This window comes from Rhineura floridana, chromosome 15 (genome assembly GCF_030035675.1).
Source record: "Rhineura floridana isolate rRhiFlo1 chromosome 15, rRhiFlo1.hap2, whole genome shotgun sequence".
NCBI lineage: Eukaryota > Metazoa > Chordata > Lepidosauria > Squamata > Rhineuridae > Rhineura > Rhineura floridana.
In genome coordinates this window covers 15,456,779-15,473,371 of record NC_084494.1, presented here as the reverse complement: position 1 = coordinate 15,473,371, position 16,593 = coordinate 15,456,779, and the positions used below count along the sequence as shown (strand labels likewise).

General features: G+C 45.2%; 1 protein-coding gene across 1 annotated transcript; it reads left to right on the top strand.

Moving 5' to 3' along the window:
* The first annotated feature begins 6,731 nt into the window (after nt 1-6,731).
* Nucleotides 6,732-16,109, top strand: C15H1orf232 (chromosome 15 C1orf232 homolog). The gene is made up of 6 exons (XM_061597791.1): nt 6,732-6,804; nt 7,012-7,133; nt 11,384-11,470; nt 14,438-14,535; nt 15,809-15,933; nt 15,970-16,109. Exons 1-6 carry the CDS (start codon nt 6,765-6,767, stop codon nt 16,107-16,109), a joined length of 612 nt encoding a protein of 203 aa, XP_061453775.1. The 5' UTR covers nt 6,732-6,764.
* Nucleotides 16,110-16,593: the final 484 nt, after the last annotated feature.

The window sequence follows — 16,593 nt, the reverse complement described above, 5'->3', positions numbered from 1 at the left end:
AACTAAAATTGTTTACTGCATATGCCCACCAAGATCCTGCTGTGATCTTCTGTTGTAGTGCAATCCTATGAATGTTTACTCAGAAGCAAGTCCCAATCCTGTACAGAGAAACTACTCTTTATGCCGCTAAAAGCTATATATTTACTGAATTCCTGATGTGAGACAAGTAGGAAAAGGAAACTGTTCTCAGAACTTGAAATGGGGTTTAGGTATTGCTATTGTCAATCACAATCCTGACTTCACTTATTGGCTAAAAACCTGAAAAGGCAGGGATTAGAGCAGCCAGTACTAACAGAAGTTGGGGGTGTGTGACATTCTGGTTTGTATCTTTTGAACCAGACCACCTAGATCCTAGAAACTTAATTAAAAAAAAAGAAAGCTAAGAGTCCAGAGATTAACATGACTCACCCAGAGTCCCAGAGAGGACTCCCAAAAACCAGATTCTCTGGGGGGAAAACAGAGATCTAACTTCCTCCTCTGACAGTTCCAGGAATTCTTCATCAGTTATCAAACTGGAGGGCTCCTAAAGGGAATCCTCAGCACTGGATTCAGGGGGTCCTGCCTGCTCCTCAAGGTTGTTGTCCTGTGGGGTGTCTTCTTCTTTATCTGCAGACTCCATGTCTAGTAGCAGGTTAGTGTTAAGCATGACATAGTGCAAGAGTGTCATTCCAGATGGCAATAATGCAGTAACATTGGGGAAGCATCTTGGAACAATTAATAAAGTGGAATGATGTGTGGACGGTCCAGAAGAAATCAGCCACTAATGCACTATTATTGTGTTAATAACATGTTGCAGAATACACTCCCCCCCCCTGCAAAAAAGAACACAGTCTGGAAAGGCCCAGACTCTCCCCTCAGGAAGAAGTATAAGAGGGCTTCCTGGTCCAGTTGAGCCATGCCTGAGCATCACTGTCTTCCTGAGCTTTAATGTGTGTTTGTTTATCCTTGGCTATTATTTGGTCCTGATTCCTGCTTTATCCTTTGGTCCTGACATCTGGCTGGTCCCTTGACTCTGCCATACTGCTTGCCCATGGGCTTCCATGACAGTAAAGGACTAGGCTGAACTTATCCCTATTAGGTATGGGGGAGAAATTCAATTCAGTTTGTATTCCAAGCTTTGGAATACTCTACCCCAAGAAGTTCGCTCTGCTCCCTCTCTGTTGGCTTTCCGGAAACTTCTGAAAACTATCTTGTTCTGGAGAGCCTTTGGGAGGGACTGAAGGTAGAGCTTGATACTGATTTTATGCCTTCTACGTTAAATTTTACCTTTGTAGTCCCTTTAGTACCAATCCCTACATATATATATATATATATATATATACAGTAGGGCCCTGCTCATACAGTGGGTTACGTTTTGGACCCCCGCTGTAAAGCGAAAACTGCTGTAAAGGGGAACCCATTGACTAACATTGACCAAAATGGCACCCGACGGCAAAAAAAGCCCTAAAAGCGGAACAAGTACTGTAAAAGCGGGGCCTTTCTGCAATTGACAACCGCTGCATTAGTGGAACGCTGTAAAGGTGAAGCGCTGTAAAGTGGGGCCCTACTGTATTGTATTTTATGTATTGTAATTGTATTTTATGTATCTTTATTTTAATGTTTTTATGATTTTACTGTTTACAATTCTATTATGTACATGTCTGATTTTATATTGTAAGCCGCCCTGAGTGCCCTATTATAGGGTGGAAGGGCGGGATAGAAATATTTTAAATAAATAAATAATAAATAATATTTAAAGCCGAATCTACCAAATCTGCACTTTCCAAAAGAATAGGAGAACTGAAACACGCCCATCCTTCAAAATTCCCACTAATCTGAATTTTACGATGCAGTTCTCCAACCAAAGAATGTTTACTAGAATGCATATTTTAGGGGAAAGTACGCATGCTAATGAATATAGTGTGAAAATAACAAACAAAAAAATGCATTATTTTAGGAGAAATGGCTTGCCAAACTGTGCACAGTGGTCGAAGCTGCATACAAAAATGTGTTTATTAGGATAAATTCACACTAAAACGATGAAGAATTTTCATGAGGATTTTTTTTAAAGTAGCAAATTGCTGCAGATATGCGGAGAACTGAAATGAAGAATAGACAAATGAGAAACTGAGAGAACTGACACTGATGGATCCTTCCATCCCTAGCTAGAAGAGACCCCTGTCTAAAATTCCAAAGCAGCACTGTGGGCAATACTGAGGAACATGGACCAATGGTCTGACTCCGTATGAGACATCTTCTTAGGTTTCTGTGTAAAACCCACCAAAAGGCACTATGCTGAGATTCCCTTACGCCTGGAGCCAACCCTGACCCCAGGGGGACCAGGCTGAAGAACCATAGTTCAAGTACTGTCTCATCGTGTCAGACCCTTATGAGTAGCACACTATGGATCCAAGTTCTAATACACAATCTTACTGTGCAAGTAAGGCATCGTATGACTTGCAGGCAAAATGCTGCTCCGACCCCTGTCTTTTTTTATGAATTAAGCACTCACACACAACAACAGTGGCTTCACTTTAGTGATCCTTGAAGGGCAAGAACTCTGAGGGTCACCAAACTGCCCCAATCACTGCTGTTCTCAGCGCAACTTGACTTTGAGAAAGGCACATGGTGGAGAATTTCTGGCAGCATCAAGTGTAGCAAATATGGATTTCCGCATTTAGGATGCGGTTGTCAGAGTGGGACAAAGGAACAACCACCAGTCAGTTAACTACTTGCGATCATGTTACTTGCATCAGGCTGGGAAATCAATAATACATTTCCCTACATGTAAAGGCAGCAGACAGGCATCTGTCATTAGCCGAGGGGAGAGGGGGGCCCTGCTGCAGCAAGATGGGCAAAAGACAACCTCTTCTATAATTTCTCCTATAATTGGAGCATGATTTGGGGTGCAGCAGGCAGGAGAGGCTTCGTGGGGGGGCTCTCGGGGGTCCCGATTAACGTAGTGACGGGTAATGGGAGGTATGGCGTTAGGAGGAGAACAGGCCAGGTAAGGGGAACTCGTCCCAGACAAATTGTGTCCGTGCCTTGTTCCGGTTCTCCTCATATCCACAGGATTGTTGGTTGTCCTATCAGCCAGCTCTCGGATCTCCAAGTGCTGCTTTTGAATGCCAGGTCGGTACATAATAAAACCTCACTTGTCCATGATTTAATTCTGGAGGAGGGTGCCGACCTGGCATGTATAACCGAGACCTGGGTGGCTGATCAGGGAGGAGTTGCTCTTTCCCAGCTTTGCCCACCCGGGTATTTGGTTCAGCACTGTGGTAGATCTGAGGGCCGGGGAGGGGGGGTCGCTGTGGTCTATAGGAGTTCTTTTCCTCTCACCAAGCACCCTGTCCAGACGGCGACTGGTTTGGAATGTCTCCACCTTGTGTTGGGCCAGGGAGACAGACTAGGAATACTGTTGGTGTACCGTCCACCTTGCTGCCCAACAGCTTCCTTAGCTGAGCTGACAGAGATAGTCTCGGAGGTCCTTTTGAGGTCCCCTAGACTTTTGGTACTGGGGGATTTCAACGTCCATGCCGAGGCTGTCTTATCTGGCGCAGCTCAGGACTTCATTGCCTCCATGACAACAATGGGGCTGTCTCAATTTTCTACTGGCCCAACACATGTGTCGGGACATACTCTCGATTTGATCTTCGCCACTGGACATGGAGATGGTGATCTGATGGTGGGGTGTTTTTCATCTACCCCATTGTCATGGACAGATCACCGCTTGCTGAGATTTAGACTTACAGCGGCTCTTTCCCTCTGCAAAGGTGGAGGATCTGTTAAGTTGATCCGCTCCCGGAGCCGGATGGATCCTGTAGGTTTTCAGAGGGCTCTGGGAGATTTTCCGGCTGATAGGACTGGTGCTCCTGTCGAGGCCCTGGTCGCACTGTGGAATACAGAAATGACCCGGGCTATTGACACGATCGCTCCCGCGCGCCCCCTTCGCTGTAGAGCTCATACAGCTCCGTGGTATACCCCGGAGCTGAGAGCGATGAAACATGAGAGGAGGAGGCTGGAGTGCAGATGGAGGAAAACTCCCAGTGGATACAATCATGCCTTGGTAAGTGCCACCAATAAGTTGTATACAAAAGCGGTAAGGACAGCAAAGAAGCTCTATTTTGCTGCCTCTATTAGATCATCTTCAAGCCGCCCAGCGGAGCTTTTTAAAGTCGTGCGAGGGCTCTTACACTCTGGCCCCCACGATACTATGGAAACATCTGAGACCCGCTGTAATGAAATTGCTGGACACTTTCAAGATAAGATTGCATGTATCCGCAGGGACCTTGACTCTGATGTTGTGTCAGATGAATCCATTGAAGTGTCCGGAGCACGGCCTTGTCTTTCTTCATTGGATGAGTTTCAGTTGGTGCAGCTCGAGGAAGTGGACAAGGTGCTTGGAATGGTTCGGGCGACCACGTCTGTTCTGGATCCTTGCCCATCTTGGCTAGTGAAAGCTGGCAGGGCTGGAACCACCGGTTGGGCCAAGGAGGTGGTTAATGCCTCCTTGAGGGAGGGAGTGGTCCCTGGTAGCCTCAAGGAGGCAGTAGTGAGACCTCTTTTAAAGAAACCCTCCTTGGACCCAGATAATTTAAACAACTATAGACCGGTGGCGAATGTCCCTTTTCTGGGCAAGGTTTTGGAGCGGGTGGTTGCCAGCCAACTCCAGGCGCTCTTGGATGAAACCGATTATCTAGATCTGTTTCAATCCGGTTTCAGACCCGGTTTTGGCACCGAAACAGCCTTGGTCGCCCTGTATGATGACCTGTGTCGGGAGAGGGACAGGGGGAGTGTGACTCTGTTGATTCTCCTTGATCTCTCAGCGGCGTTTGATACCATCGACCATGGTATCCTTCTGAGGAGACTCGCGGAGTTGGGTGTCGGGGGGCACTGCTTGGCAGTGGTTCCGCTCCTACTTCGCGGATCGTCACCAGAAGGTAGTGCTTGGGGAACATCACTCAACACCATGGACTCTCCATTGCGGAGTCCCTCAGGGGTCGGTTTTGTCCCCCATGCTTTTCAACATCTACATGCAGTCGCTGGGTGCAGTCATCAGGAGTTTTGGAGTGCGTTGCCATCAGTATGCTGATGACACGCAGCTCTATTTCTCCTTTTCATCTTCTTCAGGTGAGTCTGTTGATGTGCTGAACCGTTGCCTGACTGCGATAATGGACTGGATGAGAGCTAATAAACTGAGACTCAATCCAGACAAGACCGAGACATTGTTGGTGAATGCCTTCCCTGCTCAGATGGTGGATGTTAACCCTGTTCTGGATGGGGTTACACTCCCCCTGAAGGAACAGGTACGTAGTTTGGGGGTTCTTCTCGACTCTTCCCTGTCTCTCGAGGCCCAAGTGGCCTCGGTGGCACGGAATGCGTTTTACCATCTTCGTCTGGTAGCCCAACTACGCCCCTATCTGGACAGGGACGACCTCGCCTCCGTTGTTCACGCTCTGGTAACTTCAAGATTGGATTACTGTAATGCGCTCTACGTAGGGCTGCCCCTGAAGACAATTCAGAAGCTTCAGCTGGTGCAGAACGCAGCTGTCAGACTACTGACAAGGACCAGTCGGTCTTCGCATATAACACCTGTCTTGGCGCGCCTGCACTGGCTTCCTATTTGCTTCCGGGCGAGATTCAAGGTGCTGGTTCTTACCTATAAAGCCTTACACGGCGTGGGACCTCAATACCTTGTGGAACGCCTCTCTCAATACGAACCTACCCGTTCACTTCGTTCAGAATCTAAGGCCCTCCTCCGGGTACCAACCCATCGGGAAGCCTGGAGGGTGGTTACTAGATCTAGGGCCTTTTCTGTGGTGGCCCCTGAGTTGTGGAACAGCCTCCCCGAAGAGGTACGCCTGGCGCCTACACTTTTATCTTTTCGGCGCCAGGTAAAGACCTTTTCATGCTCCCAGGCATTTTAATTTTCTTAACCATTTTAATCTTTTAATCCGTATTTTTAATTTTTGTCGTATTGTGTTTTTGTAGTGTTTTTTGTTGTTTGTTTGTATATGTTTTTATGATTTTTATTATGATATATTGTATTTTATCTTGTTTGTTCACCGCCCTGAGATCTATTCTGCTAAGGGCGGTATATAAATTGAAATAATAAATAAAATAAATAAACAGTGAGCCAAAGATCTGTGCCCCTTACTTGCAATTTGCACAAAGCAGTTCTAGGTTGGAGTGGAAGCTTCCTGTCCAAGACAGAAACTAAATCCACAAAGGAGAAGACAAGGGTCTGTGAGGCTATCAGCCCTAAGAAATAATTTAGCTGCAAGGTGCTATTTTGAAAGCCTGTTGCTGAGATACCACATTCCAAAGTCCATTTCTGTGAGAGATCAGTTACAGGGCTCAGACAATGGAGTGTAATGCAAGAGCTTAGCAATGCAAGAATTAGGCTTTTCTCAAGTCTCCAAAGTGGGAGAAGATTCTGCATGGTAGGGGAACTCTGGGGTTGTGTGGGGACATCACTCTTCTGAATATGAAGGGACTCTAACAGAGGATGCAGCCAGCAGGGATGATATTAATGAGACAACTTTCAAGGATTTACATCCCAAATCTGGATGGAGAAGTCAACTGGGCCTTTTGGCAAGCGAATTTCTAGATAGGATGCATAAAAGCTGAAAGAAGGACGCAAATTGTTGGGCTTTGCATCCACACAGCTCCCATAAGTTCCAGCAGCCTTCGTTGAAGGAATCCATTGGTATTCTGGGTCAGCCATGGATCCAATTCCTGTTTGTTCTTTGAGATGTACATTGGAAGCTTCTGAAATTTTAATGAAGACACCAGATCTGAGAAGAAGGCAGCCAGTGACAGGTGTGAATTTGCAAGATACGCACGGGTCTGTCTGAGCTCCCGGTTCCCTGCAGAGCCTCCAAAGCAGCTGGGCACAGAGGCCTGATGGCAACCGGAACCTGACCCTCAGACTGGGCAGAGAAGCCACACAGCTGCCTGTAAGTTGTAAGGCTTCCGGACTGCAGGGACCTCAAGGGTATCTTTATTGTGCAACCCTTTTGCTCCTAGGAGAAGAACTTGAGAGTGAGCAGGCTCTTGCCAGGATGACTCAGGGATTCTGGAAGGTCTACAAGGCCAAAGTACTGCAGACCCTCGGTGGAGAGCTGCCAGAAGAGGAGCTCCAGGATGAGGTAGAGGCATCCTCAACTGGGCCCTTTTACGTCCCTTGGCCATTGAGCATGGGGTACGAGGAGGCTATGGGGTTTTCTCTCTTCACTGACAGGGAAGACTATTTAGGGTAGAAACAAACTCTGTGTTCTGCCAGTTCCTGTATGTCTCCAATCTCTCTCTTCTAAAAACGGGGGCACACTAGTCAAACCCCGCCCCTTTTTACTGTAAAACCTAGTGGGAGCAGCTGGAGTGTTGTTGTTTTTAAATTCAGCTTCAAAGAGATTTTGCAACTGATCAGCAGATCAACCCATTCCCCTTCCAGGTATGGCTAATGGAAACACTTTGCTCTGGCGACTAGTGTTCAACAGCCTTAGTCTAGAAATAAGGGCCATTCCTCCCCCCCCATAAAAAAAACCTAATGATCATTTGTGTTTTAGTGCACTCATGATTCATTAATCTATTTTAGGTCTCCCCAGTCTGGCACCCTCCAGATGTTGCTGGGCTCCAGTTCCCATCATCCCTGACCATTTTTCACACTGGCTGGGGCTGATGGGATTTGGAGTCCAACAACATCCGGAGAGCACTAAATTGGGGAAGGCTGACGACAGGAATCTGAATAAATTTGAAAATGTGTGAGAAAAATAGTTCTAAAGACAGAGACGTTCTAAAGAAAGAAAAGCATCCTTTGTTTTCAGATGACACGTGTGTGTGTGTGTGTGTGTGTGCCTATATGTTCTGTACCAGACACCATTTGAGAAGTGGCATTCCCATTCGTTCTCACACATGACAGACTGCCTCTTCTTCAGAGATGGAACTTGCCATCTGCAGTTTTTATGGACAATTGTATTAAAAACAATTAAACTTTTTTAAAAACAATCTGACAGCCGATTATTGGGAGGGGGCTTTTTTTTATGCGGATCAAACTATTTTATATGATTCATTTAATGGATTCATTGACAAAAGGCTGCTGCTTAACTACAAAGAAAGCTGACTGCGGAAAGGCCATGACAGAAAGTTATAAAATTATGAAAATGTGGAGGGAGACCAACAAACAGGGCAGCAAAGGGATAACAGGAGCAGCTGACTTCAAATTCTTGCCCCCTTCTCTTAGCACCACAGACTGCAACTGGTAGACAATCCATCCCTCTTCTTTGGGAACTTGGGAACTCTGTGGGGGCGGGGCAAGGGAGGGAAGGATCTGTCCGTTTCGGTTCTCTCCATTTGTCATTTTTCCAATCTTCAATTTAGTTAACATTTCTGCAGCAATTTGTGATTTAAAAAAAAATCCTCATGAAATTTGTTTAGCATTTTACTGCAACTTTCTCCTAATAAACACAGTTTTGTAGACAGTTTTAATTCATGTAAACATCTTTGCAAGCCTTTTGTCATCATACATTGCATTTTATTTTCACTTGTATATTCATTTTATGCACTCTTTCCCCTCACATATTATTATTATTTATTATTTATTTATTGCATTTATATACTACCCCATAGCTGAAGCTCTCTGGGCGGTTTACAACATATGCATTTTTGTAAACATTATTTGGTTGGAGAATTGCATCACAAAATTTGGCTAAGTGCAAATTTCTCAAGATGACTGTGTTTGGTTCTCGTATTGTTTTGGAAAGTGCAGGTTTGATAGATTTGGATTTAAATGCAAACTGAATCAAATTTCTCCTCCATCCTTACCCTTCATAAACTACAGGACCCAAGATTCTTTGGTGGAAACTATGACTGTTAAAAGTGGTATAAAATAGGTATAAATGTATAGTGTGGATGATGCCTGTCTGTCTGTGCAGCCGGGTATTATCTCCACTGACCAGCTATGGCTTTTTAGAGTCTCAGGGCTCATCTACCAGTGGTTTAACATATGTTTAGTGCTGCTTGCATCCCCTTTTAATTCGCATGGTTCTCATGACGTTACTGGCTAACAGAAGCTATCATGCATTTTCCCTTGTAAATCCGTACTAACCCAATCCTCTGACAATACGAATAGTTTAGAACAATACGGTTCCGCTCCACATGCCTTTGAAGATGGTTTACTTCAATGGTTTCTAGTGAATGGGTGAATCGTCATTTTCAGCTATTCTCCTTTCTCCGTCCACTAACTCTCCCATGAATTCCATTTTCTTTCTGGTGGTTTATCTAGCAACTTCTGTTTGCTCTGTCCTTCCCACTTCACGGTTTGCTGCAGCCCTCCCTTCTTTGCTCCCTTTCTCTCTAAACAAACTTCCTTCTTTTGTTTCCTAAAAAATCTAAAGTGGATTTTTTTTTTAAAAAAAGTCACCTCAAAAATATTGATATCGTTATTTATATAAAATATCAATATTGGTATTGATATTTTCAGAAAATATCAATATTGGTATTGATATTTACAGAATATATATGTGTGTGTGTGTGTGTGTGTGTGTGTGTGTGTGTGTGTGTTGATTTGTTTTTCCAGCAAGGAAAAATTAACTCAGAAAGAGCAAGGGCCAGCAGAGAAGGGGGGGCAAATGACCCCACTTCTTTTCAACTGCCCAATGTTAGGAAGTGGGGGCAAGAGGGAGTGGAAATACTGCTCAGGTCAAAAATATTTGCACATGCCCAGTAATTGAGCAACCGGAGGGAGTAAAAATGTAAAATTAAAGGGCGGAGCCAGAAGGAAACAGTGACACAAATCCTTCCCAGCGGAAAGCCTACTTGTGTGAATGGAAAACAACAGATCTGAAGCTACCATTGAACACAAAGTGTGGACCTTGCAAATCTATTACGATGGTAAAAGCTGTGCATTTGCTATGAAGAAATGCTCCTATGTGGATAAGCCCTCTGTCAGAAGTCCTCACAATCACTGGTTCCTTTTTAAACAGGAGATGCCAGGGACTGAGTCATCCACAGTTGGAGGCAGTATGCTTCTGAATACCAGTTGCTGGAACCCACAGGAGGGGAGAATGCTCTTGCATTCCGGTCCTGCTTGCAGGCTTCCTATAGGCATCTGGTTGGCCACTGTGTCTGCTTTCACACTGTACATTATTCCGTTTTTCTGACAATTTTTGACCTAGTAATTTGCGCTTTATATTTAATCTTTCACACGTTGTACAAGCTAGTTCTGGTATTCTAATGGTATATGGTGCCATTTTAGTGTTGATTGTTGTGATAAATGATACCACAAATAATCCATCTGCAAGCTTGGGAACCTGGAAAATCAAGGGAGCTTTTTGCTAGCTGCAGCCGCTCACGTGACAGGCATCTCAGCATGCAATGTGTCCCTGACCTTTAGGTGCACGTTTTTGTTTTTGCTTTTGTTTTGCCGGCAAAAATTGTACTAGTATTCTGGCATAGGCATTGCAGACATATGAAATACAGTCGTGCAAAATGCCAGTATATCAGCCAAAAAAGCCACGGTGCCTTGATGCAACAGGTACTGCAGTGTGAAAGGAATTTTAGAAATCGGGACAGAAGCACTACCATTGTAATCCGTGTAACTAACGCAATAAGCCCCATGTCTGAAATCACCCTGTGAGAACAGGATGCTGGACTAGATGGGCCATTGGCCTGATCCAGCAGGTTCTTCTTATGTTCTTCTGGAATCTTCTGCATGTTCTTTACCACTGAGCTATGATCCCTTCCCTTAAAAAAATCCTAAAGGTGTGGCCCCTTGTTTGCCAGTTGCATGTACTTGTCTCTAGGCCCTCTCGCACCCAAAGTGAGAATCCCGCTTGTAGGCCAGGGGTGGGCAACTTGTTGCTCTTGGTTTCATTTAATATAGGTGGCTGTCAAGGAGGGGAAAACAGATGACAGGGGGTGGCAGAGAGGCAGAGAGAGAGAGAAAGGGGGAGCCCACTGGCTCCAGCATCATCCACTGCTGGTGTTGAGCCTCACTCAACAGATTATCACTGAGAGAATGCAGCACCCAACAGGAAGAAGGTTCCCCACTTATATCCTGGAGTCTAGACAAGGGGTACCCAACCTGGTGTCCTCCAACTGTTTTCGACTACAACTCCCATCATCCTTGGCCATTGGCCATGTTGGTTGGGGCGATGGGAGGTGTAGTCCACTGTTCTTAAACCTTGGGTCCCCAGATGTTCTTGGACTACAACTCCCATCATCCCCAGTCAGTTTAGCCACTGGTCAAGGGATCATAGGAGTTGTAGTCCAACAACATCTGGGGACCCAAAGCTGAAGAACACTGGTATAGTCCATCAACATCTGGAGGGCTCCATGTTGGCCACGCTTGGTGTGGCTAACAAGTTTCCTCCACTCCCCTGAAGCTAATTTCTTGTTTCAGAGAGACAATCCTGAACTGATGGAAACCACAGACTCCACGCTACTGACAGAGGAGCGGTCAAATCCTGTATCTCAGCTGGCACAGCGGGTAAGAACTGGTCATTATTTCCTCCGGAACCGAAGTTGATTTTGAGCTTTTGGATCTGCCTCAGAAGGTGGCATGATTAGACCTCAGAGCAGGCCTGGCTGGGACAATGTTGGACTCGCTCATCTGAAACCAGCCCAATAATTATGTATTATGTGGTCTGCTGGGTGGCTGATAATCTCAGGTGACCAGGGATGGTTGGTGCATACTAGGAGTGGTAGCCCAAGCAGTAGGAGCAACCAGAGCTAATGACAGGCAGAGCCAACTAATGCTAGTTTTGTCTGCATTCTCCTCCCTGCTGGGTTCTACAAGTGCAAGAGTGAGATGAGGAGGAGGAAGTTGATGGAAAGTGCCTTCCCCTGGACTGGTTGTTAGTAAGAAGGTTAGCAGGCTGGGGCTGGCTGAGGGCAGAGTGAGGTTAGTGGGGAATGTCCCCTTTCACCCTAATGGACCAGCTTCTACTGCAGGCAACCAGCACAAGTTAGATGTTTACTGGACCACCCCCACAGGCTGGATCAGCACTGTGATGTACAAACTGTGCAGGCCTGTCACTAGAACCCAATGGATAAAAATTGAGAGCTTCTTTTCTCTATACTTTGAAGTTAGAGGTGGATGGGTTTATTTCCAGTTTGTGTCAATTTCTTATCTGTTCAAGTCCACCCCTTGCCATTTCTGCATGCAATTAGAAAAGAAATCTGTATCAAAATTCCAATTTAAATATGTACATATTTAATCACAATATATATATTTAAATATGTATTTTATCCCAATTTCTACATATATTTGATCCTGAAACATGCAAATTTTAAATGCGTTTTGGGACTTTTTTGAGCAGAAAACTGTATAGCAAAATTTGGACAAGTGTGAAATCCAAAGGATAAATTACATTCTGATCTGCAGATAATCCTGGGAGGTGCAGATGAGGTCAGTTTGCATCGGAATCTAAAGAAATGGAATTCCTCAACCATCCTTACTTGAAGCTTGGTGAAGAAGAGAGTGCCTCTGTGTATAAAGCACATTTAAAGCACATGGCTTCCCCCCAAAAATCCTGGGAATTGTAGTTTACTCCTCACAGAGCTAGAATTTCCCAGCATCCTTAGCAAAGTATAGTTCCCAGGATTCTTTGGGGAGGGGAATGTATGGTGTGTATCTGGTGTGAGAGCCAATATGGTGTAGCAGCTAGAGGGTCAAACTAGGGCTGGGAAGACCTGGGTTTCAATCTCACCTGAGTCATGAGACTCAGCACTGGGTGCTGTTGGGCCAATCACTATCTCTCAGGCTGGCCTACTTCATAGGGTTGTTGTGAGGGTAAAATGAGGAGGGAGGGCAGAACTATGGTCACATTCACACCATACATTTAAAGTACATGGCTTCCCCAAAAAATCCTGGGAGTCAGTAGTGTAGTAGCTGCAAATTCAGAAGTGCAGGTTCCCTTCATAATAGTCATTGCCATGCCCCCTTCTACAATTATACAGCCTTCTAAGATTATACAATAATCTGGCCAGGCTTGAATACTGCATTCTGCTTCTCTATCACTGTCTCCTCCCTGTCAGAGGTATTGCTTGAATGACTGAATTCAGTGACTACACGTTTATCTCTTGCTTCTACCAAACTTCTTGATGATGTAGAAGGGATGCTATCATCAGGATTCAATGTCTCTTCTTCTGCAGTTACAGAATTCTCACTCTTCACAGCTTGGCTTTTTGAAGTAGAAGCTAAAGGGAACTCCCTTCACTCTGATTGGCTCAAATCAACAGGAAACAAAGAGGAAGCAAGTTAGAAGACTCTTCTCAGTGGCTCACACTCTCCCCTTTCATGTTGCTGGGACCTGATTCCCCCAAAAGTAAGGGGTCTAAGACCCCCCACCGAGACCTTGGACAACTGCACCCCTGTTGGAAATTATAGCTCTGTGAGGGGTAAACAATGGTTCCTAGGATTCTTTGGGGGAAGCCAGGTGCTTTAAATGTGCATGAAATGCTGCCTTGAGCTCTTTGGAGGGAACAGTGGGATATTCTCCTTCCAGAATCAGCGTGTGGGGCTTCCAGAAAAGGCATGGAACTGAAGGCAAGCTTGAGCATTAGCACCTCCCTTTTCATTAAACTCTGCCAAGGGCTCATATTGTGTTAGGCTATTCACCAGATGAAATTTTATTCCCATTGTGGGAATAAAATTTTCTTCCAGTGTTTCACTGTTACCAGCCAGCTGCAGTGATATCCCCATGTTATAGAAGAGAATGGGGGTAGTATTGCTTCTAGAGCATAGACTTAGCTTAAAAAAAAAGAGTGTAGATGTGTGTCCAAGTGCTGGAGAGATGGCTTTAGTGGAGGTTCACTTAGTGGACAGATTCATTTCCCACTTATATTTCACACAGTATTCAGCTATTCTTAGAGGTCTTTTCCTAAAATAAAATAAACAATGGCGACAGTGCAATCCTTTGGAAGAATCTCATGAGAATGGCTGAACACTGTGTGAAGTACATGTGGGAAATGAAGCTCTCCTACATCTTCCCAGAAAACATGTCCTGTATGGAGCTTCTCTAAGCCACAGTCTATTTTGAGGAATGGCCGAATAAAATAATTCCAACTGTTTCTTGTTGCCTGGAAGTGCTACCAGGACTGTGGCCAGGCAGAAATGTAGACTGGGTCACGGGGGCAGTCAATGGAAAGCAACAAAACTTTACAAATCAGTAGCTTAGTAAATGCCCAGAGACTTGTCAGTCATCTCAACCAAAACAATGCAACAGGAACAGAGACACTTCTTACTAAGCAACTGGGCTGAATACTCACTGGCGCACACTCTTGTTTACAACCTCCACAAGTAAAATGGACCAGAGACTGACTTGTTTGTTTTTAAATGAAAGCTGAGCATTCAGGGAAGAGTTGGGGAATTTTCCACCAACTATTAGGTACAAACCTGAGTGCTGCGGATATAACCTGACCTCCCTGCCTCTTCTCCTATCTTGCTCTGCAGGTCCAGGGAGCTGGAGTCAAAGGCTGGAGAACAATGTCATCTTTGTTCAACCGAGAGGATGAACACAAGCTGCTGGCCTCTGAGCCTTGTCCTGACCAGTAAGAGAAATCCTTCCCTAATTCCTTCCCCTCTCCCCAATGTAACCCTCTCAGAGGATGAATGAGTTCACAAGAAGACTGTAATAATCATGGGCTCCCTCCAGACTGATGTTTTGTTGTGTGTGAGTGTTCTGCAACACATTCTTGATACAATAATAGTGCGTTAGCAGTGGATTTATTCTGCTTTATTAGTTGTTCTGCAATGCTACCCCAGTGCTACTCCGTTCTTGCTGACCAGAGGGACTATAGCGCAAGAAAAGCAGGACAACACCCACCCACCTCCAAACACTTGTGGTATGAAAAGTTATGGGATTCCAGCAGGAAGTTACAGAATCTGTACTGATCGGATATGAAGGCACAAACAGTATTGAAAGCGGGATTGCGTATGACCGCCCTGAGAGATCATGAGCACAAATTCATCATGAATACTCAATAAAAAGGACATCTGGAGGAGCCCTATGACTCCCACATGGTCGTTTAGATGAAAGGAACAGAGGAGCTTCCCACCGGATAACGCACGGTGGTTGCACCACGTGGCTGTTCTTGTGGCCACGATAGGCACTCGTGGCCAGAGAACCTCCATGCAGCCCTCAGATTGCCTCACACTCCTGGCAAAGAGGGAGCCATCACCTACTCACACAATCATGGCCATGTTTTTGAGGAACAAGAAAATTCCAGTTTCCTTTTCTTATTCCTCCCCCCCCCCCCCGCCGGTGTTGCCTGTTCTCTCATCTATAACTGGCAGGGAGAGGGGCAGGAAAAGCTGTCATTGTCAGAGAGAATGTAGAAGGAAAACAACTGAGGAAGCAACTTCCGTGTTCCTCTCTAGAAACTAGTTTATGGGTGCTTCCGGACAATGTTTATTGAGCATTTATCCCGATTTGTTCACAGGAAGATCAGCCCATGTTGGCTCTTTTGTGAGCATCCATTCTGATTTGTTTGCAGGGAGGCAAGATGCCAATAATTTGTTGAGGGGTTAGAAGACTCTTATTGCCCTCAAACGGCAACAATTCTCAGAGTTTCCCAGGAAGAGGGATTGACTATGTTAAGCCACTCTGAGAACTGTGGGTCTATGAGGGGATGGTTAACACCTCTTAGCACCTTTTACAAGCTACATTTCACAGGATTCTCTGGGAGAAGCCATAACTACTAAAATGGTATCATAGTGGTTTGAATGTATAATGTGGACATGGCCTCTATGAATCTGAATTAGTTCATCCCAAGCACTGCCAGTGCCTCTTTCTTTCCTAAATTCTTCTTCTTTTGCTTTCAGCCCTCTGGCAACCAAACCAACAGAGGACTCCTCCTCTGAAAAGAAGACATCTGGGCTTTGGGATGTCTTTGCCACAAAGTGGCAGCAAGCCTCAGCCCTGGAAAAGCCGGTTGCAAAGGCCGACAGTGGAGATCAAATATCTGAGGGTAGTGGGGCATCAGGGGAAACGACGGGTGAGGAAGCCATTCACGCAAGCCAGGACGACGACCTCCGAGAGGCCGAAGGGGTGGCCTTCAAGTGGAGTTTCCTGACCAGCAAACTGGCTGAGATGAAGAACAAAAGTGTCCCCAAGAGCAACTAGGAATGAACATGGAAGGAATGGACTTTTTGACATACAATACAACCTCTTTCCATGCAGGGCTTTAACTTTTTTCTCTCTCTCCAGGAACTCTCCAGCAGAACAGCTAGGGATGATATGAAATATCAGGGCCAGATCTCCAGGTTACTTAACCATCATAACATTAGGACACCCCAAAATGCATGTCTCATGTAGGGATGTTGGAAAATTCCAACAAAAATAGAAATGGGAACGGAAATGGTCAGTGTTCCGGAACAGAAATCAATCCAGCAAATCCACGTGGGATCCGCTGTTATTGCTGCTCTCAGTTCACAAACGATACCTAATTGATGATGCTTTCCCACCAAATGCATTGCATTTCCTTTGCCTTTAAATGAATAGGGGGGACTAAAATAATGATAACCTAACGCATGCAATTTATGTAATTTGGGTCATTAGTTATGTAAATTATGTATGTTATGTAATTTCGCCACAGCAGACAGCAAGA